The 25,563-nt window shown below is 39.9% G+C and overlaps 1 protein-coding gene across 9 annotated transcripts in view; it reads right to left on the bottom strand.

Annotated features, from left to right (window-relative positions):
* The window catches only part of LOC143673590 (histone-arginine methyltransferase CARM1-like), a 306,223-nt gene that overhangs the window by 20,082 nt on the left and 260,578 nt on the right, over window positions 1-25,563 (bottom strand). For all 9 annotated transcript variants that reach the window (XR_013170471.1, XM_077148304.1, XM_077148302.1 and 6 more), the window contains 4 exons: window positions 25,250-25,427; window positions 19,572-19,662; window positions 2,040-2,121; window positions 722-807 (listed from right to left, as the gene is read on the bottom strand). Coding sequence is in view for 8 of the 9 variants with exons in the window: in XM_077148304.1 (XP_077004419.1) it covers window positions 722-807; window positions 2,040-2,121; window positions 19,572-19,662; window positions 25,250-25,427 (437 nt within the window). In the remaining variant the exon portion in view is untranslated. The remainder of the gene's footprint in view (window positions 1-721; window positions 808-2,039; window positions 2,122-19,571; window positions 19,663-25,249; window positions 25,428-25,563) is intronic.

Here is a 25,563-nt window from a genome sequence, read left to right as displayed (position 1 = left end):
TGACAAACTCTGGGATCTGTTCTGTAACTGACTTGTGGAAGTGTGCTTTGAAAATTATTGCTTTTTGCTTTCTTTGCTTTGTGTATATATTTTACAATAACAGATGTTTCTTTTTTAAAAAAGCCAGAGCCTTGAAATCCTTCAGCACAGTGTCCATTAGATAGTAAGCACTCAACACATTGTAGATCTTCTTTTTTGTCATTATTACCACGCACTCATCTGGGTGCATTCATATATATATATATATATATATACACACTCTCATTTGAGAGGCATTATAGCAGATTGGTTAAAAGCCCAGACTCTAGAACCTTCTAAAGGGCTCCAGTCCTATTTCTAACATGTGTATTAACTATGTGACTTTATGCAACTTATTACACTACTCTGCCTCATTTTCATCAATTGTAAAATCAGGATAAAAACAATATCATAGGACTGCTGTTAGGATTATATGAGTTATTTAATGAAAAGGGCTTACTGAGAATAATATTGGGCTACATAAGTACTAGCTATTACTATATATCTTTTCTCATTCAATTGTTAAAACAACTTTTAAAATTAGGCATCATTTTCATCTTCCAGTAAATGGAACTAGTACTGAAGCACTGTTCATTCCTGTGCATGACTCATACTTAAAATCTCTCCCCTGTCCTGAATTTTGGGGTTGGAAGATGTCGAGAGCAGATTTTGAAAATCAGCAGCAACACTGATTTGTACGAACCTGTGTAGATCTTCCTCTCCTGCAACCATAAAGTTTACTGTGTACTTGACTGTCTGAGCCATCAAAATCCTAAGGTCAAATGTGTCCTTGAAAAAAAAAATCAAAGGTGTTATCTCTGTGTCAGGATAAACTAAACTTAAGCAAGACTGAAGTCTAGCTTTCCTCTTGCAATTTCAAGTCAACAAGGATTTAGGATAAAAGACGCACAAGCCAACTGATAATGATAATAATAAAAGCTAATGTTTATCGAATACTTACCATGTGCCAGGCACTATGCTGACTGTTTCACCATGTTATTTCATTTATCCTCACAGTGTCTCTGGATCAGCCTTTTTTTTTTGACCATCCAGAATTCCATCAGGCATGATGACTTACTTCCTCCCCACATCCTATCCACAGGAACTTAGTCCACCTTAAATCCAGGGGCATGTAACACTGGCTTGGCCAATAAGAGCATTATTTTCTCCCCTGAAGGTTCACAACTGGGCATATGAGCCAAGGTAGGATAATGAGCTCCTATCTAAACTAATTCTGAGGTTTTGCCTAAGACATTAGAAAGAGGCAGGCTCTCTGGAGTGACTTAAAGTTCTGATAATTGGAGCCAGGAGAATGGAGAGACTGTCTAGGAGCAAAATCAAACTGAAGGAAGTAGAGGTAAGTGTTGGGGATAGATCAATGTTTGCGCTCCTGCAATAGGTCCCCGAAGCAAGTCTCTCTCAAGTCTAATTGGCAATTTTTGAGGGCCAATAATTCCATTTTAGCTTAAGCCAGTTGGGGTTGGGTCTGCTTCCACTTACAATTTATGATATAGATACTATTATTTTCCCATTTGAAAGATGAGAAAATTCAGGCACAGAGAAGTGAAAAACTTTCCCAAGATTACACAGGTAGAATCTAAATTTTCTTGACAGCAAAGTTCTCACTCTAACTATTATACAATACTACCTCTTCTATTATTCTTTAGGCCATCAGGATCAGTGGGAAGATGAAAATTATTGAACATGGGCAGAGGCTGAGTGTACATTTGGGGTAGTACAGGTAGTACAGTAGTGGGGGAATTAGAAGTTACTTAATGAAAGGTAGTTAGGAAATCTCCTTGTTTCCAACAGTATCACCCTCTGACAATTTTTATAAATTGATTGGGAGATCAGAGCTGGAGGAAATGAAAACCTGGTGTTCCAAGGAGCCCTTTCCTCTCTTCTGATGATGGTTTAGCACAGAGCTGGGCAGCACCGTGCACACCAGGTGAGTGAATGAGTGCATGAATCAATGTGGAAACACCCAGGGAGAAAGCCTGTAAAAGAGAAAGCACACTTACCACTATTGGCTGGCTGAAATACTCATCCACTGCAGCATCCCGGAGACTGGACAGATCGACTCCATAGAAGGACTGCTGGTGCCTAAAATAGACAACACAAAGCACAATGCTGAATGGAGAGACTCACCACACAACTTGCCCTTCACCCAAGTCCCCAAGCCCACCACCCCCACCCCCGTTATGATGTGCTGTGAGCTGCCCCAGGGGGCATCTAAGTCAGCCCTGGAGTGAGTGTTAGGACAGGTGAAGGCTAACTGGTAAGGTGGGAGTGGCAGAGGAGGAAATTCTCTCCAGAGTATTTGTAGAGCAGTACAAGACCTGAGGTAGGAGGAGAGAAAGGAAGGTAGTTGAGCTGGAGGAAATGACTTGTGAGGACATTATTGAGAAGGATATCTGGGGGCAGGAAGGACTTTGAGCTGCCACCCTTGACCTCATGGCCCTTAAGTCACCACCACTTGCTCTGTGCCATGCTGCCTCCGTCCTGAAATACAATTTCTTAGCCCTCTCACTACCCCAACGCAGAGCACGACTTTTGATCTCCAAAGCTTCTTGGGAAACAGATTTCCTTTTCCTGCTCTTCCCCAGCCCCTTCATGATGGAAGACACTGGACAGTGAGTCACAAGTGACAAGGGTTGTATACGGTAGTGTCCTGCAGCCAGTGTGTTTGGGTTAGTCAGAGCTAATTGTGCACATCTCTTTCCAAATCCACATTCAGTGCATCACTTTGATAACTTGAAATCAGCCATGGTTGGTTTTCTAGTTTGCTAGCTGCCAGAATGCAATATACCAGAGTTGGATGAGCTTTTTAAAAAGGGAAATTTAATAAGTTGCAAGTTTACAGTTCTATGCCTATAAAGATGTCCAAACTAAGGCATCTAGGGAGAGACACCTTAATTCAAGGAAGGTTGATGGGTCAGGAACACCTCTGTCAGCTGGGTAGCCACATGGCTGACATCTGCTGGTCCCTTGCTCCTGGGCTCCATTGCTTTCATCCTCTGTTCCTGTGGGGGTTCCTCACTTTGCTTCTCTGGGGCTGCTTTTATCTCTTGGCTTCCCTTGGCTCTCTCCAGGTTCTCACTGAACATCTTAGCATCTGGGGCTGCTGAACATCTCATGACAATGTCTGCTGGCTCCAAGTATCTCCAAACATCTGTGTCTCTGTTCTCCAAATGTCGGCATCTGTGTCAGCTCTGATCTGAAGTTTCTGTCAGCTCTTAGGTTTCTGTCATTTCTGACTCTCTCCCAAATGCTTTCTCTTTTAAAGGATTCCAGTAAATTAATCAATACCTGCCTTGAATGGGTAGAGTCAGCTCTCCATCTAATCAAAAGGTCACAACCACAATTGAGCATGCCACATCTCCACGGAGATAATCTAATCAAGCGATTCCAACCTACCGTATTGAATCAGGATTAAAAGAAATGGCTGCTCCAACAAGACTGGATCAGGATTAAAACATGGTTTTTCTGGGGTACATAATACTTTCAAACCAGAACAGCAGGGAATATTTATACCATAAAAATGGGCAAACTGTAGATCAAGGTTGTTTGCTTTTCCTCCTAGAGAGTCAGAGGCAAAGCATTTACCAGCACACCTCTGGCTATGTCTTACCTTTAGGTACCTGCTGCAACTCAGACCATGCCTGGAGCACAGCAGGTACTCCAGGTTAGCTTGGTTAAGGGGCCCTGATGGTTAAGAGAGCCAGTATATGAATAAAGAGTGACTTAGAGTCCAGCTCTGCAACTGTATGACCTTGGCCAACTTATTTACACCCTCTGTACCTCATTTCCCTTATCTCTAAAGTGAAAATTAATATAAACTTACCTTGTAGGGTGGTTGTAAAGCTTAAATGGTTACTACAAGTAAGGCACTCTGAATAGTATCTGATCTTTTATAACTACTATAAGTGTTACTGATTAGTCTCTGAATGTTACCCTCTGAGATCAGCACTGGGGCCTAGGGCAGTGCTTCCCAGTCTGCCTGAAGTTCAGGATTACATGGGGTTACCTTGTTAAAAATTCAGATTCAAGGCCCAACTCCAGAAATGCTAGGGCCCCTTATCACCAAAGTTCGAAAGCCTTTATTCTGACATTGAATGGGGTTCCCCTATTGAGGATAGTGGATGTATCAGATGGGAACGTAAATCATCTGTCCCCATCCTTCCCCCTCCCCACCCCAGAATAAACATTAAAACCACCAGAATAAACATTAAAACATTGTGGCAAGTTACATGTTGACAGAAGGATCAGCTAAAGTAAGGATCTAAATCAGAGGTCAAACCCTCACTCACTCTCCCGACAGCAGAGAAGCAGGGCAGTCCCAATAATTTGAAATCAACAGCCAAGTCCTCAAAATGCAAGGGAAACTCAAGCTCCACCCACCCACGTACAGAATCCCAAAGCGCCTGAACCACTTCTCACTTCTAAACCTTTGGCTGTTTTCCCTCCCCCTGGAATGCCCAGCAACTTCTTTTGTCCTGTTAATTGGTACTTAGTCTTTAAGACTAAGCTCAAACATCTCCATTTAAAAATTAAAAACCTGTGCTACAGTCAATATTTAGGATTCATGCACTTAAAATAAGTTATTTTTTTTATTCATCAGTTATACTTGGCTCTTAGCATGGGGTCTAGAATATCGTTAAGGTTAAAAATATCTCCGTATATTTATTATTTAATGAATTTTTTAATCAATGGATGAATTGGAGAGCTTAATGTCCTAAATGGCCCTATGTGTTGGCACAGGTGACACTAAGTGTAACAGAGAAAAGGAAATTGCTCATCTAAATTTCTTCAGTTTCATTACTTGTTCTGTAATCTCGTCCTTCCAACAAGGACCAGAGTCAAACTGGCCCACAGGTAAAGCCAAGCTGTGTCTGCATATAATTTTATAAATACAAATACTGAAAACAAGGCTCCTATAATACTAGTAAAAGAAAATGCTTGAAAACAGAACACCTTAGGTTTAAACAATCTTTTCAGTATTGAGAATGAGAGGGAATGTTCTCAGGGGAAATAAATCATTGTCACAAAATCCTACTGAGGGAGCGGGAGAGGAAAAATGTTTTAAAGAAAGAGAGAGAAAGAGAGGGAGAAAGAGGAGTGAGAGAGGGAGGGAGATTTCCCAAATTGCCCAAAAGGTCTCAACTTTGCTCATACTCTAGGAACCCCTGGGAAGCTTTTTTAAGTGCTGATGCCTGGGCTGCAATCTTCCCAAACTGTGGGGACTGATCTGACCTGGTGGGCTGACCTGGTGGGAAGCCCTAGTGCCTGTTTGTTTGGAAAGCACAACAGGTGATTATAATGAGCAGCCAGGTTTGCATATACTAAATTAGCTGCTCCCCAAATCCCAAGTAGGTGAAACAGAAAACCCTGAGGGGCAAAGAAAGTCGTCCACCTGGCAATGACCCAGTTTGAAAACTGCTTGGTATTCGCAGACTCCAGCCTCAGCTCCCAGAGGGGAATGAGTCTGTGCCATGTGCTGTGTGTGCTAGGTACCAATTAAAACCCAGCAGTCACTGTCAGTGTGTGCAAACGGGCAGCATTCCTGGGACAGACGGGAGAGCCGTGGGAAGAGAGCCCACTGCCTGGGTCTTGAAAAATTTCTGGCTGCACCATACTTCTAATTCTTAGAAATCTCAAGTCTCCTTCTGAAATGCATCATGAAATAATTAAAGCAGATGGGAGCTGGCATTTCTTTGGGTCTCCTAAGAGACATTGTGGGAGGATGGAAGAGGAAACAATGCTTGGAAGCTGGAATAATGTCTATTGTTCTCACGGTATGTGGGTTTTATTTACCATGTTAACTTATTGCTTCTTTATGAGTGCATGAGGGAAAGAGTCTATGCATGTTTCTTTTTTCTACTGACATCATATTTCCAAATGTACTCCCCCTGCCGCCACCACCAGAATGCATGCAACATCTGGAGAGACCTGAGAATACGGTCCAGATGGAAAACGATCTTACAGTAAGTTACTCCTAAACATACTCAGAGTAAAGGGGATGAGGCAAACCATTTCTCATCACATTAATTCCCCCCCCAGGAGAATCCTCCTTCTCTGGTCTCTTTCCTTCTTATCGTCTCTCCTCTAGTTCACCTTGCTCCTCTGTCCCCTCCTTCTTCTGCTCTCCTCACCGGTGTCCTGGGTCAGTGGTAAAAGGCTGATGGTACAGCCTGAGGTTCTGCTGTGGAGAAAAGCACTGGTCTTTCAGACTCAAAAGAAGGACACTTTCAACACAAGCACACCTCTCTCTAACTAATATGAACTCTTTCACACAATAGCCCATGTATCTTACTCTACTAAAAATCTGAATTTTCAATCTATCCTATCAAAAAATCCACTCATCTCCATTAAGAAGCTTCCTTCCTTTAAAAAGACCAAAAATTGATCAATCAATCAGTCCATAAATGAAGAAGGAAAAAAAAATGGGTGAAATAAAAAGCAAGCAAGCATATGAAAGAAACAGAAAATCCTGTTATATTGTTCAACAATTAAGCAGCTTTCATGTGTCTTAATGTACCAGGCTCTACCAGAATTAACAACCATGGACATGACCCGATGAAAGATCTTACATATATGGGTGTACATTCATATACACATCCATACACACACACACACACACACACACACACACATACATAGATGAACGAGTAGAGGCAAGTGTTCTAGTTTGCTAGCTGCTGGAATGTAATATAACAGAAATTGGATGGCTTTTAAAAAGGGGAATTTAATAAGTTGTAAGTTTACAATTTTAAGTCCACGAAAATGTCCAAATTAAAGCAAGGCTATAAAAATGTCCACCCTAAGGCATCAGGGAAAGATACTTGGGTTCAAGAAGACCAATGAAGTTCAGGGTTTCTCTCTCAGCTGGAAAAGCATGTGGCAAACATGGCGAGGTCTGCTAGCTTCCTCTCCAGGCCTCTTGCTTCATGAAGCTCCCTAGGAGTGTTCTCCTTCTCCAGATGTCACTGGCTGGTGGACTCTGTGGTTCTCTCATCATTCTGTCATCATTTTCTGCTCTCCCAGCATCTCCAGCCTTTTCCAAAATGCTTCCTTTTAAAGGATTCCAGTAAATTAATCAAGTCCCACCTGAAATGGGTGGAGTCACATTGCCATCTAATCAAGTTTAATACCCACAAGTGGGTGAGTCACATCTCCGTCCAGATAACCTAATCAAGTTTCCAGCCTACATGGTTGAATAGGGATTAAAAGAAACAATTGCTTCCACGTGATGGATCAGGATTAAAACATAGCTTTTCTAGGGTACATAGTCCTTTCAAACCAGGAGGGCGAGGACGCAAAAATGTATCCAAGCCATACATGGTGCTGAATATGTAGAATAAGAGTATGATTGGGATGGCCTTGTGGGAGCTCTTGTTAAGAAAAGAATGATTGTCCAAGAAAAAAATTGCATCTTTGATTACTTATCCATTCCTTATATATAGCAGGACGTGAAGCTTAGGTTGTTTTTCACCATTGTCTGCATGAGTGGAATGCAAATACACCACTGTGTAAAGTGGTATCTGTGTAAAGACACTCAGCTCATTATGCCTATGGTTTTCTAGGTTAAACACCAGCAGAGAAGTGTGCATTATATTTTATATGTGCTACGGTTATAAATTTTGTAGTATTAAGGAGAGGGATGAATGGATAACTAGTCCTTTGAAAGAAATCCAACATAAGACGGTGTCTTCTTTTGTAGGACGGAAGAGAAAGTCTGTGATTTTGTAAAGGAATTCACAGAGCATCCCTAGGTGTGCAAAAGCTAAATCTAGAGATTAGTGGTTTGTCTAAGAATTTAAACTATGGAAACCTGTATCAGAGGGAAAAGTGCATTAGTCAAGACAACTATGGTAGATATCTCTCATTTGTTCTATCCAGAAAATGGCTGCCCTTATCCTGGAGAAGCACCACTTTCCCACCATCGGTCATGTGATTTGAATGGTCTTGACTCTGCCTTTGGCTCCTATGGTTGGCAGGTGGCTCAGTCCCAGCCAATCAGAGCACCTCCCCACCCTGATCTCTGTGTGCAGTGCAGGATTAAGTGCCTGACTCAGTGAGGGGCAAGTCTACGACTACTGTTCAAAGTGTTGTGAAAGAGACATGGATCTCTGTGGCTATAAACCTGGATTGTTGGAAACCACATTGCTACCTTGAGGAAAAAGCCCATGCAAGAACAGAAGCAGAATTGGGGGGCAGAGAGAGACCAGGACCCAATGACAGTCTCTGTACCCTGGAATCCATCTGGCCTGAGAAGCTAACTCTGCCCTTGGACTTTTCAGATACACTTGTCAAAAATATGCTTTTTCTTAAGCCATTTTCTGTTGTGTTTTTGGTCATTTAAAACCACAAATGCCTTAAGTGAAAAGAAAATTAATAAGAATCTGCATGTATATATGCGAAGAGCATTATTTTGAGAAAATCGTTTTGCCTAATTCTATCAGTACTGAACTAAATTGTTGTAACTCAGGGGATATGTAACGACGACAGGTGAAAGTGAGATGGATGTCTGCTGGCCTTGGCAATTCTGTCCAGTAATGGGCAACTCTGATCCCAGAAGGATCCAGAAACCAAAACACTGTATCCATGACTACATAGGTCTGCATGTGTATGGGTCCAGGAGCAGAATATTATGGGAAAGTCATGTGTTTGAAGTACGTTTTTTAAAAAGATGAATATAGAAATTGAAGTTTATTCTGCAACTCAAGAGCTGTGGATATAAACAGAGATGTAAAGGAAACGTCAAGAATGAATACTGGTAGCTGAAAGATTAAAATTCAAGGAATCATTGAAATATAAATGAGACAATGACAGGTGCATATGACAATCCAAACATGATTGTGTTGGTTATGGTAGAATTACTGGAAAAGCTTCTCTGTGATACTTTGTGTCATATACTAGGGTTGTGACAAAAATTGGGGTATATCACATGGTAATTCGAAATGTTCTTATTTGGTCCACATAGTATTTCTATAAACCAGTGACTATCATGGAAAAACGTATTTTGGAGAAAGACCAGAAGGCCTAAAACTCTAGCGATCTCTTACGGATGGTCCTGAGAGATCACTCAATCTCTTGGCATTTGACACCAAGTAGTGGTCATCTTGGGAATGCATCTTTGCATTAGTTCTTCTTTCTTTTCTGCCTTGATCTCCTTTCTCACCATTCTTGCCTTTCTGGATTTTCTTTACCTAAGGAGTTTGCAGCTCAAAAGCTTTGCCTCAGACCATGCTTTCTGGGGAACCCAGGCCCAAACAATTGATACCAGGTATAGCCATACGAATACATTCTCAAGATGGGGTTACTCACCAGTTTGATGACAATAGAATCCTCAGTCCTGGTGCTGAGTGGGGGTGATAACTTTTGGTATGCAGTGTCCTCACAATTAATAATTTTCTCACTGGTAGTTAATAGGGATGCAGTAAAGGAAGAAGATAAAGCATCGGACTATATAGGGGCTATGTGATTGAAAGTTTTGGGATGATGATAATTAAATGGTTTAGAATTTGTCTGGCTTCTGTCAACAGCACTGGAAACCTTGCGCATATATATATATATATATACACAATTTTAGGGTAGCCAACTCCCAATTTAAGACTCACTGTGAAATCCAGCATGCCTCTCTAGCAAAATTTAAAGAAATTCCTATCTTCTGGAATATCAAGGCAAATTATGCAGAAAATCTGAAACAGAATTTAACAAGCAGAAGCCCTATCCACGAAACTGAAATTGTCCTGTTCCCCCAATCTCAAACGAGATAGCTAAATAGTAAAAGCAGAAGAGCTGCAAAGGAGATTGGATATGCAACCTTGTCAGGTATTGTGCATCAAAGTCAGCATCCTGGCAGGGGAAAAGTAGGGCACTGAGACCTGGGACTGGAATACTGGGTAGAAAATACCTTCCCTGAATACTTCAGACCAGCAGAAGTAGAAGCAGAATCTCCTCCCTCGTGCTAGAGGAGGTACCAATCTCCCCCTGCCTGGAGACTGCACAATAACCTCCCTTGAAACACATACCTTGCAATAACATTGCTGTCAGAATGAAAACTCAATCACAGCCTGAGCAGTAAGTAAAATTCCTTTTCTAGGAGGAGATAACTTACATACCTAAGAAATGCTGAATAGTATTTGCTGCTGAGAACCAGGAGAATTTGTGCAGTAGTGGATTTTGAGGGTGTTTGACTAGGATAGGATATAATTCATTGACATGGAACACTTACAAGGTTCATTGTTCTAGCAAGACAACCAGAGCCAGTCCTTACAGTCTTCTGGGATATCTCTTTGAAGATTTGTCATCATGATTGTTGACAGTAAATAAGATGGAAATTCCCAAACATCTGCAGGATAGCATTGGGAAAGCTCCAGAGGTAGGAATGCAAGATGGATTTATTGTGGAAGACTTGAGAAACTTTCATCTAACTATGTTCTCAGGGAGAGCCCAGAAAACACTCTTCTCATAAAGCAATAGAGAATCAACTGATGAGAGGGCAGCAGCATCTTTGAGAAGTGTAGGGTGGCCATTCTTGGTAGACCAAAAATGATGGTAGGTGATGCTGCCATTCAATTGTGACCCCAAGAGTCACTGAAGATGGTGGAATTTCAGAATGTCAGAAGCAGGAAAGCAGTAATTAACTGCTATAGATGAAAATGATAATTTCAGTATTGGGTTGCAAGGTGAGAGAGGCATTCACTGTACCTTGGCCCACAAGGATATGTGGTGGTTGTTAATAAATCCCAGTTTTTACAAGAGAGGTGAAATGGATGAGTGTCAACTGGAACAGTATTCAATTTTCTTTTTAAAAGAAGAAACAGTTGAGTGGTTGTGAGCGTACAGACAATGTCAGCTGCCACAGAGGAAAGATTAAATCGCTCACCCAATTTCCAGATCCAAGTGGTTTACAGATCTGGAGAAAACTGGTCTAGAACTGAAGTGGAGACCCTGCACCCTTAAGAAAGCACTCTGCAGTGCCATTGCAAGCACTTATGCTAGATATTCCCCAATCCTTTTTCAAAGGTACCTGTATTTCTATGACAAGGCTAGTGTGTCAAAAAAAAAAGCATACCTAGATATTTTGAGAACTATTAGACAAGAAGTCTGAGCTGATGCTGATACCAGGGAATCTGGAATGCCTCTGGTTAGTGAGGGCTAACAGTCAGGTAGCCATTGGAATTTTGGACCAAACCCATCTCACAGGGTTCAAATACTGACTTACTGACTCTGGGTTATCCCCCAATCCCTGAGTGTGTAACTGGAATAGACATGCTCAGTAATTGGCAGAACCCTCACACTGGCATACCCTAGCCTGTGAAGAAAGGCTCATCATGATAGGAAAGTATGAGCAGAAGCCCCTATTCCTGAAAGTGAAACTGTCCCCTATCCCACCCAAAATGAAAAGAGTGAAACAGAAGCAATATTGGGCAGTGGGGACACTGCAGAGGGTACTGCTACCCTAAAAAACTTAAGGATGCAGTGATGATGGACCCCAATATACTCATTTTCAGATTAACTACCTGTCTGGCTCCTCAAAGAATCAAATGGACTATGGTAGATTATGATGGACTAGTGTAAACTAAATTAGGTGGTAGTTCTAATTATAGCTGCTATATCAGACACAGCATCGTTATGAAGAACACAAGTCCTAGCATCTATGGTTATTGATATGGAAAAGTCATTTTCTCTCTGAGTAAGGAAGAGGAAAAGCTGTTTATCTTTACATGGCAAAGGTATCAGGTCACATTTAGTGTCTTGCCCCAGGGCTGTGTTAACTCTCCTGCTCTCTGGCATTATACAATCTGTAGGGACCTTAATCATTTTTTTTTATTTTTAACTTTTTAAATTGTACAGTATAACATATATACAAAGCAAAGAAATAAAAAAGCAATAGTTTTCAAAGCACTCTTCAACAAGTAGTTACAGGACAGATCCCAAAGGCTGTCATGGGCTACCATATGATCCTCTCATGTTTTCCCTTTTAGCTGCTCCAGAATATAGGCGGCTAGAGGGCTTAAATATTTTTTTTATCATCACAATCAACTTTTTTCCTTCTTTTTTTTGTGAAAAATAACATACATACAAAAAAGCTGTAAGTTTCAAAGCACAGCACCACAATTAGTTGTAGAACATATTTCAGACTTTGACATGGGTTACAATTCCACAATTTAAGGTTTTTGCTTCTAACTGCTCTAAAATATTGGGGATTAAAAGAGATATCAATTTAATGATTCAACATTCATATTCATTTGTTAAATCCTGTCTTCTCGGTATAACTCCACCATCACTTTTGATCTTTCCATCCCTCTCCTTAGGGGTGTTTGTGCCATGGCAATTCTAAATTTTTGATATTGGAAGGGTCTGTCACTAATATGGAGTAGGGAGATGGAACTATCTGATGTTCTGGAGAGGCTGGGCTAGGTTTCAGGACTTTTTTGGACCAGCGACCCATCTGGAGGTTGTAGGTTTCTGGAAACCTAGTGCATGAAACCCTTGTGGAATCTTATATATTGCCCTAGGTGTTCTTTAGGATTGGCTAGAATGGTCCTGGTTGGGGTTGGCAGATTATGATAGGTAGCAAGGTCTACCTGACGCTAGCATAAGAACAACCTCCAGAGTGGCCTCTTGACTCTATTTGAACTCTCTTTGCCACTGATATTTATTAGTTACACTTCTTTTCCCCCTTTTGGTCAGGATGGAATTGTTGATCCCATGGTGCCAGGGCTGGATTCACCCATGGAAGTCATCTCCCACGTCGCCAGGGAGACTTTCACCCCTGGATGTCATGTCCCATGTAGGGGGGATGGAAATGATTTCACTTGCATAGTTGGGCTTAGAGAGAGTGAGGCCACATCTGAGCAACAACAGAGATCCTCCAGAAGTAATTCTTAGGCATACCTATAGGTAGTCTAAGCTTCTCTGCCACCTACATAAGCTTCACAAGAATAAGCCTCCTAATTGAGGGCATGGCCTATTGATTTGGGTGTCCCTAGGGACCTTAATCATTTTGATATTCCTATGAACAGCACATTGGTTTGGACCTGGTGAGCAAGAAATGGCAAGTAGCTCAGCTGCTCTAGTACATTTGTTCTCAATGGGGGCAATTTTTCTCTCCAGTGGACATTTGACAATGTCTGGAGACAATTTTCATTGTCACAATGCAGCAGACCATGAGAAGGAATGCTACTGGCATCTAATCCTCTAGCTGGTAGGGGATTATCTGGCCTAAAATGTTAATAGGCTTTTCTAATAGGACACATCTGTGCCAGAAGTTGGGTGATAAACCCAAAGAAGATTCAGTGACATTTTTAGAGCTTCAGTGGCCCAGAGTGTGTTGAGATATTCCCTCTACGTCATATCACCTCTCACTAAGACAGAGAGAGGTGGGAACCAGCACATAAAGTCTTCTCCTTTCCTACCTCTGGATTGCTTATACTGAGATGAAGTAGTTCAAAGACCTCTCAAAAGACTGTCCCGTGAGGGTAAGGATTTAGCTGCTTTTGATATGAGGAGGTGACCAGCTTGGCAGGGTGGTCTATTAGAATTTTCTGTCTTATTTCCCTTTTCCCTTACCCTGCTTCACTGGGATTGTCTTCTTAATTAAGTAGTAACACATAAGCTTTTATCTTGAGTTCTGCTTTCTGGAAAAACCAGGATAAGACAGGTGGGTTTGCTGGGCAACTTGATGACACTGGTAATTCCAACATATAGTATTAGTACTAATAATGAAAAGAAGCATTTCCTGTAACATTTGCTTCTTACCAGTTGGAGTATTAAGCTTAGTTTTACATGGGTTATGTCATTTAATGCTCACAACAACATTCTGAAGTAGGTAATATTACCTACTAGAAGATAATATTATCTAGAAGGTAATACTATCTAATAGAAGAATATTATTCTTCAGTTTATGAATAAGAAATTGTGTCTTTGAGAGATTGATTTGGCAAAGGTTTTATAGCTAGTAAGCTATAAATTGATTAATATAACCGAGAATTCAACCCAGTTCAGTCTGGCTCTAGAGACTTTTTCATTCAGCTTTTAATTACCATGCTACTCTGCCTATGCTTTTATGTTATAGAACCATAATAACTGTGATATGACAAACTATTCCCATCTCAAACTTCTTGAGACTATTTGCTTGGTCCTCTTAAGTAATGCTATCTATATATAGTTGGTCCTTATTATTCACAGATCCCGTATTGGCAAATTTGCCGACTTGCTGGAATTTATCTGTAACCCCCAAATCAGCACCCATGACTGCTTTCCTGGTCACTCACAACCATGTGCAGAGAGGCAAACAATTTGTGAGTCCTGATGCAGTGGTCCCAGTTGGGGGTGAGTGAGGTGATGCTCTAGCTTCTTGTTTCAGCTTTCACACTGCAAACAAACATCCTCTTTGTAGCCTATTTAGCGCCACGGTGTTTGCATCTTTGTGCTTTTTCTTGGTGATTCCACTATCTAAAATGGTCCCAGGTGCAGTCCTAAAGTGCTATCTAGGGTCCCTAAACATATTTATGGAGAAAATACGTGTGTTAGATTAAGCTTAATTCTGGAATGAGTTATAGTGCTGTTGTCAGTGCATTCAATGTCTCAATGAATCCACTATATATATATATATATATATATATATATATAAAGACGTTTTTTAACAGAAACACACATAAAACAAGGTTAAGGATTGATCAGTTGACGAAAATATTGTGACCAGAGACAGGGAGGAAGCTAATTTTCTATTTCCCCCCTGTGAGCAGTGGTTCCATGTTCACCAATCCAGTGCTCGCAGTGACTTAACAGAACACAGCTGCTGTGGCTAACAGAATTGACTGTACTTTTCTTGATATGAGAATCCATTTAAAAATTATATTTAAAGGCTTTGGTTTAAAACCCCAAATCAATGCATAAAGAAGTTTTATAGATAGGATGATGAGGCTTCTATCAAGATAATTTTGGCTGCTCTTTAAAAGAGGGAAATAAATTAGGGAGCTATTGCAAGACTCTAGGAGAAGCAGGGGATTTTTGTTTAGTTTTGTTTTTGTTTGTTTTGCAATGGTGGACCTGGGGAGGGGTGGCATGTGTGAAGAGCAGTAGCTTTGCTTTGTTAAATGTGGTAAATGTGAAAAGTGAGATGCCTAATAGACATTCCGAGTAGAGATGTCAAACAGCCAGTTGGGTATCCAAAGTCTTTGGTTCAGGGGAGAGGTTCAGGCTGGAACTGTAACTATGGGAGTTGTCAGCATAAAGTCAATAAGCATACCCAAGGGATGGGAAGAGATCGGTAAAGAAATGAGTATAGTCAGAAAGGAGAAGAAAGACAGCTAAAACTAAACCTGGAATCACTCTATTGTTAAATATTCGAGACATGAGGAAGAATTAGCAAAGGATACTGAGAAGTAGGGGCCAGTTCAGTAGGAGGAAAACAAGGTTTAGACTTCAGAGGGAATGAGGAAAGAATCAACTGCATCAAGTGTGATCAACAAGAAAGTTAGGGGAGGGCTGAAAACTGATTAATTCATATCTGATGGTTTCATTCAGGCTGTTAGCTGTTTCTCAATCTCTCAGTTTACTCCCTCAGAACTCACCCACATTCATTTTTTTTTCAACCTCCTCATTTTCCTCCCAACCAGACTTTCTACTTCTTTGTGTCTGGTAATGGAAAGCAAATAAGCTTTCTGAGATTCTTTTAATAATCTTTACTACCTGCTTCCTGGATCAAAGCAACAGAAGGCCCAAATACTAGCAGTCTAATGCAGAAATCCCTTCAGAAAGGAGAGAGAATTAGAAGGAGAGGGACGGCTGTGAATTTTGATAAATATATATATATTTTAATCCTTGCAGATTAAAAATAAAACCATTCAAACTTACCAGCTATCAAAGAAATAGTGATTAAAAATAAACTAGCCACCATTTTTATGTATCAAATCAGCACTTAAAAAAACATCCCAATGGGCAAGACTGCAGACATTCTCATATACCACTGGGGGAAAGGGTTAATTGGTAAAACTTTTCTAAAAGAGGGTAATTTGGCAACATATAAGAATAATTTTTTAAAAGTTCCTACCTCACACCTTTTGGCTCAGTGATTCTGACTTCTGCAATTTATCTTAAGAGGATAATCAGAATGCACACAAAGATTTCTATAAAAGAATGTGAATCTTAAAGCTATTTCTTACATTACAGCTTGAGTCAATGAAGTATGATAGAGTCATAAAAGAAACACTGTGCAAATTCTTTCATGAACTAGAACAAATATATGGCACTATTACAAGGAGTTAATAATAGAGGGGTATGTGAAAAAATTTACCTATTCTAAACTATGGACTATAGTTAATAGTAATATTTTAATACTCTTTCATTAACAGTAACAAATGTACCACACCAATACTATAGGTCAAACATGGGGGGGGGGGTGGGTAGAAGGGTAAGAGAAAATTTGGGTTTTCTTTTTTTCTTTTTACTTTTTTTCTGGAGTAATGAAAATGTTCTAAACTCAATCATTGGGATATATGCACAACTATGTGATGATACTATGAGCCGGTGATTGTCTACTTTGCATTTGTATGGTGTGTGAATATAGCTCAATAAAATTGCATTAAAAAAGGAATATGATTCAGCTAAAGAATATTTTAAAGATATAAGAACATAACAAAGCATTGTACAAATTTTTAATCAGCTTACAAAACATTATTTATAGTATGACTCTGATTTTGTAAAGAGAAAGAAAAGAAAAATTATAAAGTATCAACTAAAATTTTAACTATTTCTGCACATGTTTGTGGCTACTACAGTTTTTGTTTTTGTTTTTTGGCATGGGCAAGCTCCAGGAATTGAACCTGGGTCTCAGGCATGGCAGGTGAGAATTCTGCCACTGAGCCACCACTGAGTAAACCTGAGGCTACTGCAGTTTTTATTCATTCGACAAGTCTGTATTGAGAGCCTACTATGTGACAGGTGCTATTTTGGGAGCTTGGGATGTAGGAGTGAAAACTGATAAAATCCCTGCCCTGTGGTACTTATATTCTATCAGGAGGGAGAAAGATGATAAAAACTAGTAAATAAAGGATTCATGTGTCTTTTAGAAGGTGGTTAAGTGGTAGAGGAAAAATGCATGGCAGAAAAAGAGGGATGGAGAACAAGGTGGCTGCAATATTAAATAGGGTGGTCATGGAGGTCTCATTGAGAAGGGGATATTTAAGAAAAGACTCAATGCAGGTGAAGGAATGAGCCACGTGAATATTGCAGAAAAGATATTACATGTAGAAGGATCAGGTAATACAAAGACTCAGGTGGGGAACATATCTGATGTGTCTAAGGACCAGCAAGGAGGCTTGTGTGGCTCCAGCAGAATCAGTAGAAGGAAATGGAATTAGACGATATAGAACCTTACAGGCTACTGTAAGGACTTGGTTATGTTGAGAACAGGTTAGGGGGCCACTGCAATAACCTAGAGGTTTGGGTCACCAGGGTGCAGGGAATATAAGGAGGGTTGGTCAGACACTTGATATATTTTGAAGGTAGAAGGAATAGGATTTCTTAATGGTTTGGAAGTGGGGGACAGAGCAGAAGAAGACTTCAAGGTGTTGGCCCTGAATACTTAGGAGGATCAAGTTGTTAGCAATTGAGATGGAAAGACTATGAGTACTGCAGACTTGGGTGGGGGTAGAGGAGATCAGAAGTATAGTGTGGGACACGAAAGGTCTCTGCAAAGGGAGATGTTCAGGAGGTAGATGATTATGAAAATATGGAGTTCAGGTGACAGGTCTGGGCTGGAGATACGCAATTGGGAGTCATTACCATAGAGATGGTATTTGAAGCCATGGGAACGGGTGAGCTCACAGGGAGTAAATGTGGACAAAGCAGAGGAGAGGTCCAATGATGGCATCCCCAAACACTCCAACAGCAGGAGATCAGCAAGACCAGTAAGAATGAGGGAAGGCCTGGCTGAGAAAGAGGCGAGTGAAGCAGGAGAAAACTCAAGAGTGTGGGGCTAAAAAGCATTCAAATGTTGCTCAAATGCTGCCCAAGGTTAAGTATATTGAGAAGTGAGAATTGACCACTGGATTAAGCAATGTGGAGGTCAGAGCACAGGTGATGCTAATAAAAGTGGGTTTGGAGCAAAATTGAAGGGACGAATTGGAGACAGAGTATAGACAACTCTTTTGAGGAATTTACCTGCAGAAGGGCTTAGAGAGATGGGAGGTAGCTGAATGAGGAAGAGAGGTCAGAGAAGTTTTTGTTTTTGTTTTTTTCCTTTATAGATGGAATAAATAGCAGCATGTTTGTCTGCTGATGAGGAGCATGGCCAATCCCCAGTGGTTATTACTATGCTGAAGGCAGTAAGAAGGCATAGATGGAATGGTTGACAGGTTACACAAGGACTGCCAGGACAACAAAACCTCCCCCACTACTCTAGAAATGGAATTTCTAGTCCATTGCCTGAAATTTGTAAATCTTCAGGCTTTCTATTGGCTTAGGAGGTCACATCTAAAATGTAAACATTTAGGGTCAGCATGACTTCACAGAGCAATGACCATTACTAAGTTCAGCCCCCATTCCTCTACACACTAAGAGATCATTCACCCCACTGGACAATGTCTGTGGCTTGGAAGCTGAGACTTAGAGAAGACAAGAAATGCTGTCTATCTGTGGAAGAAAAGCCTATTTTGCAAGAGAAAATTAGGGGGAGAGAGAAGAATCTTTGTCCTCTGACTCCTACTGCTCGAAGAACTTCTTACCCCAGGAAACCAAAGTTTCCTATCTGAAGTCCCTTCACCAAGGGTATTGGTAGGACTGCAAAGCGCAAAGACCAGAACTCAATTTGGACATCTTCGATGGCACAGTCCTGTGCACCTCATCCAGAACTCAAACCTTACATTTTAGCATCCATTCTTTTCTCCCTGCCAATAACATTCCCACATGGGTGACATCTGTTCTCTTTCTCCCTCCCATGGACGACAATAGCCTCATTTTCCCTCCCACCTTCTCTTTATCAAACCAGTTCTCAGGGAAGAATCCCAGAAGGAATGGTGGTTTAGAACTGGCAGGGGGTTTGTATTAGCTCTCATTTTACAAATGAAGAAACTAAGTCTCAAAGAGGTGAAGTGAGTTGTTCAAAGGCTAATAGGGAATGAGTGGAAAACTGCAAAAAGGATTTGATCAACTCATTTAATGTGAGGTGTAATGATTAATATGTTCCCTATCAAAGGCATGTTCTAACAGAAGCCATGGCCACAGATGGGGAAGGTGGAAAGGGAGGGACAGTAAGCAGGGCAAGGATGTCATTCAGCAGCAGGGAGCCCTTTGGATGGCAGATACCGCATGAGCAGCTTCCCAATTTGTCTACTCCAGTGGATCTCAAGTGGGGGCAAAACTGGGGACATCAGACAATGTCTGGAGACAGTTTTGGTTGTGATGATTTCCCTTCTGCCTCACATTATCCAGCCCAAGTTGACATTATCCAGTCCAAGATGTCAATGGTGCTGAGATTGAGAAACCCTGATTTACTCTGAAGGAAGAGGAAAGGAAGAGAGGAGAGAAGAGAACATTACCAAAAGTTGGCTCTGGAGTAGTGTTCCATGTAGAGCTGTTCATCAGAAAAGGGGGCCAAATGGATGTCGCCGAATGTCGGGAACAGCTTTCCTAATAGCAAAAGACAAGAGACCCAGAAGTTGACTTCTTGACTTTCCATGAAAGGAGTCTCTCACCTGCTAAGACAAGTCAATTCTTAATTCATCTTAGTTATTATATTATACGGCAACCTAAAATAAAATTTTGCCTCAAAGTGGGAAAAAGAAGATTAGGCATAAGATTAGAAGGGATAGAAAAGACAACATTAAAGCAAGTCACAAAGCTGTTTGCCAATAGCACTTGTACAGTCTTAGGTGAGGCATTGGGATTGGCATATTTACCTTCTCAACCCTTGACTTTTATCCTTTGTGGCTGTCTTTGCTTAGAGTTCTAGGCAAGCTTTCATATTTATCTTTTCTCTTATTTATTGTAAAAAAAAACCTTAGCTTTGAAAATAATGAAAATGTCATCCACCCATCACATGATTATTTTCATTCTGTCTTTGTCTCTATATAACCAGATCAGTGATTGACATATACACGTGTGCTATCAGAGTCTATGCTTATATGGGGGCTCTCATACTCTAGGCTGGGAAGCACACACCTGTGTTTGTTTGTCCCTTCTACAATCACGCGGGGAAAGGTGGATTCATCAGTGGGCAAACAAGCAGTGAGACTGGCAGGCCTGGAGTCAGGACTGTCTTACCAGGAAGACCTGGTGATCAGCATTATTATTTTTGTCATTTTAGGGAGACCCCTTTTTTCATAGCCATTTATCAAACTGCACAGGAAAAAAGACTAATATTAATCATATTTCAGAAATGAGGATGGCCTAAGAAACCAGAGATGCTATCATAAAATAATAATAGCAATAAAAATAGCTAAAATTTATTGACCAGGACAAATATGCCATGTGCTTTCCTATGGTCTTTATGTGTATCAGTTCATTTAATTCTCATAAAAATATGAAGTTACTCCAATCATTATACCCATCTTATAAAAAAACAAACTGAGGTCCAGAGAAATTTAAATGACTCAGGCAAGATCACATGGCTAATAAATGTAAGAGAAAAATCTAGGGACACAAATTTAATCTAATTGTCAATGACTCCATATTTTAACTACACTGTCCTCTGGGTCTGTTAAAATAGAAGATCAAATTTTATTTGGGGCATTTTCAGAGGTGGTCAGAAACAAAGTACTACTGTAACATTCATATGTCCCCATCTAAATCTCATGCACTGGTAGCTAAATAATAATGATTGCTTGGTGGTTGCTCAACGTCAAGATAGGATATTAAACAATGTCAGAAAAAAACCCATGTGCCACTACTTGGATAAACTTGGTGAGCTTCATAGGGAGATGTTCTGAGTCCGAAGTCTAATAAGACTTCGAAAGAGATCAGATAAAATGAAGGGAGAAAAATCATCAAAATTAAAATATACAAGAAAAATTCTAAAAATTGAAGGTCCTATGTTTTCTGATTAATGAATGTCCAGCACAATAATTTGAAAAGGTTCACATCAAGAACACAAGAAATGAAGAGAAGATGCTAAAAGCTTCCAGAGGAGGAAAGTATGTCATGCTAAAGGATCAGGAATCAGGATGGAAATGAGCTTCTCAATAATAATGCTGGAATCCAGAAATTAAAAGAAAAAATATATACCTTAACAATACTGAGAAAATATTGTTTTGAATTCAGAATTCTCTACCCCCAAAAAATGATAATACAAGGACTCAGTAAAAAGCAACTTCTCAAAGGTTCTCCATACTATTAGAGAATGTGCTTTGCTGAAATGATGATGTACACCATACAAAAGGAAGACTAAAGAATAGTAATGGAAAGTCCAGGGAAGGCCGCTCAGCAATAAGTCTGGAGAGTGACCAGGCCATGTCTAGTGACCAGGAGGAGGAAGGAGGATTACAGGAAGAGGCCCCCAGAGAATAGTTATTGACAGTCATATCTGCTGGAGCACGGAAAGAATTAGCTATGAGTATATGGAAAACTGATGAAAGCACAGGCAACTAACTCTTGGGAGAAAAAAAGATTATTCGAGAAAATAAACATAACCACGGTATACCACTGAACAATAATAAAGTAATTATGGTCATAATAAAGCAAACACCGATTACTGATTTAACCTAACAATGATAAAGACCCATATTTCATTATTCTAAATTCTGAAATCCAAAAAGCTCTGAAAAGCAATAGATTTTTGTAAGTTTGCAGCAATATCTCTTGATGGTAAAACCTCACCTGGACTGACATAAGTCTATTTATAATCTTTATTTATCCTACTTGGTATCAATACTCATATGTTTTGTTGCCAAAGTATAATGCATTTCATTACCAAGTGTCACCTCAGATCCCAATGAGGGCATTTAAGTAATATATGGCATATGATTGCATTAGCTTTCTAAAGTCCTCCAAACTGTGAATTCTGAAAAGTATCTTGCCCCAAGGGTTTGGATAAGGAACTGAAGACCTGTATTAATATACTGAGAAGACAGTGTTTATGGGGGGGGGGGGGGTGAATCAAGAAGGAAAGTAACTGCTATGTACAACTAAATTCTCAAACAGAGATAATCTAGAATAACAATATAATAATCTTATATAGGAATATGCAGGTAAATAATAGAAGAAACAACAAACAGAATTGAAAATGGTTGCCTTTGGGGAGCAGTCTGGAGATGGGGAGAGGTGTGGTAGAGGGCCACTATTTTTCACTGTAAATCTTTTTTTTTAATTATTTGATGTTTTAAATGGTCTTATTTTGATGAAACACAAAAATAATTAGGAAAAAATCAATCATCCCTTCCCTCAAGAATAAACAGGTTAGAAAGTTGATAAAATCAATATTCATATCTACTTGCCTAGTTAAAGATACATGGCACAACACAAATTTTCATATCCATTTCAAACCACAGGGAATAAAAGGATGCCCAGATATTAAATCTAAATATTCAGCTCAGAGGGGCTCAATAGAGACACATTAATTAACTATATTCAAAATCTCATCATATAAAAGCACCTAAACTTGTTAAAATTTCCAGAAAAAATCCCATAAAAAATCATCCTTGTGGGCATCGAGGAAGAAATCCAAGTAGCTTTGTTCCTTTACTTTCATCTCCCACATTTCAATTTTATCTATGAACACAAGGCTTCCAAGATCATCCTGGGCTGTTTTACAACAGGAATGCTAATGAAGTTCTTCACAGTAGGTAGACTTTGCCTGAGTTTATTTATTTTTGAATGAGTTTTTGTTAGTGCCTATTCCTGAACCCCTACATTATGAAATTATAGGTGAGCCCCAAACTTTATTTAGATGCATATTCTGTGTAATTTGGTGCACAGGTCTGAGTTGCTCTCTTACTCTCTCTGTTTTTGTCTACATTGGATATCAAGGTATGGAGCTACACCATTTGTAATTTAAAAGTACATAAAATTTGGGACTGCAATTCTCACAAGAGAAGCAACTATTTAAAAAAAACCCAGCTTCAAAAGTAAAGTATGTCCATTGCAGAAGACTTAGAAACTCCTACACTTTGGGGAAAAACGAGAATGACAATTTGGTTATATATCTTTCCAGACTGTTGTGCCTACATGGAATACAATATAGAGAAAATGATTAACAAAATTGGCATTGGACTATTTCCTTCCCCCAATCTCTTATTACAATGTAGTATCAAGATCCTTCCATGTCAGAAAGACCTAAGCAGTATATGAAGTGAAAAGAGCTAGCGATGTTTTACGTTGATTGCTTGCCTTGTAAGTAGTAACTAAAGAAATGTGCTATTGAAGCATGTCTGCTCTCCCTGGTGAAAAGTGGAAAGCTCGTGTGTGCGGGAGCCCTCAAGTGTCATTTCAGTGCTCAGAGGATCTTGGTTCAAATCTTGGCTCTGTCACTTATCAGAAGTGTGTCTTTGCCAACTCACTTCCTCTTGACTAGCCTGTTTTCCCTTTTTAAACGGGATCATAATAGTGCCTGCTGGTAACCCATGTCCCCACCTCTGTGCTATTGACATTTGGGGCTGGGTAATTATTGTGGAGAGCTTTCCTATATACTGAAGATATTTAGCAGCATTCCTTGTCTCTACCCACTAGATGCCAGTAGCAACCCTTCCCTCGCTTGCGACAGTCAAAAATATCTCCAGACACTGTCAAATGCCTCTGGAACAGGGAGGCCAAAATGTGTAAATCCTTAGCACTCATTCCCTAAATACATTAAAACCCTCTATCCTTCAGCATTTGTAAGGACTTCATAAAATAATTTATGCAAACTGCTTAGCACAAGTGGACACTTGGAAAGCAGTCAAAGATACTGGATTTTATATTACCTCAATGATATATAGTGGTCATAAGAAAGGGGAAAAAAACAGGAAAAGAATGATTGGAAAAAAACAGGCAGACCCCAAAGAGTTTCTCACATAATAGGAGGCCAACACTTGAAAGAATTTTAGAGATTGTTTTCAATAATCTATCCTTACATAGATAAGGAAACTGAAGTCTAAAGGTCAAGTGTCAGCCCAAGATTGTTAAAGAAAATGATAGAACCAAGACAAAAACTCATATCTCTGAACTAGTGCTCTATACCATACTGAATATTATGCATTGCACTGCCACCTGGGTTCTCACCTTTGGAGACTTGCTCATTGGTTATGGAGGAGTAGGCTGAGAACAGCAAAGAATTGCATGTAATGGGAATGTTCTCTCATCCTAGCTGCCTAGAATCAAAAGTAGAGGAGAGAGGGCAGCAAACTTATAGACAAAAGTTAGCCTGTTTTTTAATCCCCCAAAGGATAGGCTAAGCCTACTTAAAATTAGGCTTAAGAGTCACCCCCAGAGAACCACTTTTGTTGCTCTGATGTGGCCTCTCTCTCTCTCAGCCAACACGACAAGCAAACTCACTGCCCTCCCCCTCTCTACATGGGACATGACTCCCATGGGCATGGACCTTCCAAGTAACATGGGACAGAAATCCTAGAATGAGCTAGGACTCAGCATCCAAGGATTGAGAAAACTTTCTCAACCAAAAGGGGGAAGAGCGAAACGAGACAAAAGTCAATGGCTGAGAGATTCCAAACAGAGTCGAGAAGTTATCCTGGAGGTTATTCTTACACATTATATAGATATCACTTTTTCAGTTAAGGTGTAATGGAGAGGCTAGAGGGAAGTGCCTGAAAATGTAGAGCTATGTTCCAGTAGCCAGGTTTTTTTGAAGATGATTGTATAATGATACAGCTTTCACAGTGTGACTGTGTGATTGTGAAAACCTTGTGTCTGATGCTCCTTTTATCTACCATATTGACAGACAAGTAAAACATATGGATTAAAAATAAATAAATAATAGAAAAAGCAAAAGTTAAAATAAATTTAGTAGATTGAAATGCTGGTGATCAATGAAAGGGAGGAGTAAAGGGTATGGTATGCATGATTTTTTTTTCTGTTTTCTCTTTATTTCTTTTTCTGAATTGATGCAAATGTTCTAAGAAATGAGCATGGTGATGAATATACAACTATGTGATGATATTGTGAGTTATTGATTATTTATCAAGAATGGAATGATCATATGGTAAGAATGTTTGTGTTTGTATGTCGTTATGTTGAATAAAATTAAAAAGTTACCCTGTTTTCTTAAACCAGGAATTAACTGACTCACCATTTGACTTCAGCCATTTTTTGGAATGCAGATAGCTCTCCAGCATCCTTTCATTGAACAGCATGTACCCCATTGGTTCAGAAACGATCACATCTACAGCCTCAGGAAGTGAGATTTCTTCAATTTTCCCTGGCAAAACAATGATCTTGTCTGAAAGGTGGTTATTTTTCACTAGAATCTGAAAAAGATAAATAGAGTACCAGTACTGTTGTTATACAGAATCTTCTGAAAAAATAAGCTTTATAGATTAGGAGTGAGAAATGTGAAAGGTACGAGAGGGAAGTGATGCAGTTGTTGTTCCTGGAAGTACTTTT

Source organism: Tamandua tetradactyla, chromosome 2 (assembly GCF_023851605.1).
Source record: "Tamandua tetradactyla isolate mTamTet1 chromosome 2, mTamTet1.pri, whole genome shotgun sequence".
In the NCBI taxonomy this organism is placed as follows: Eukaryota; Metazoa; Chordata; class Mammalia; order Pilosa; family Myrmecophagidae; genus Tamandua; species Tamandua tetradactyla.
The sequence above is the reverse complement of the archived record's forward strand: the minus strand, read 5'-3'. Positions and strand labels throughout refer to the sequence as shown.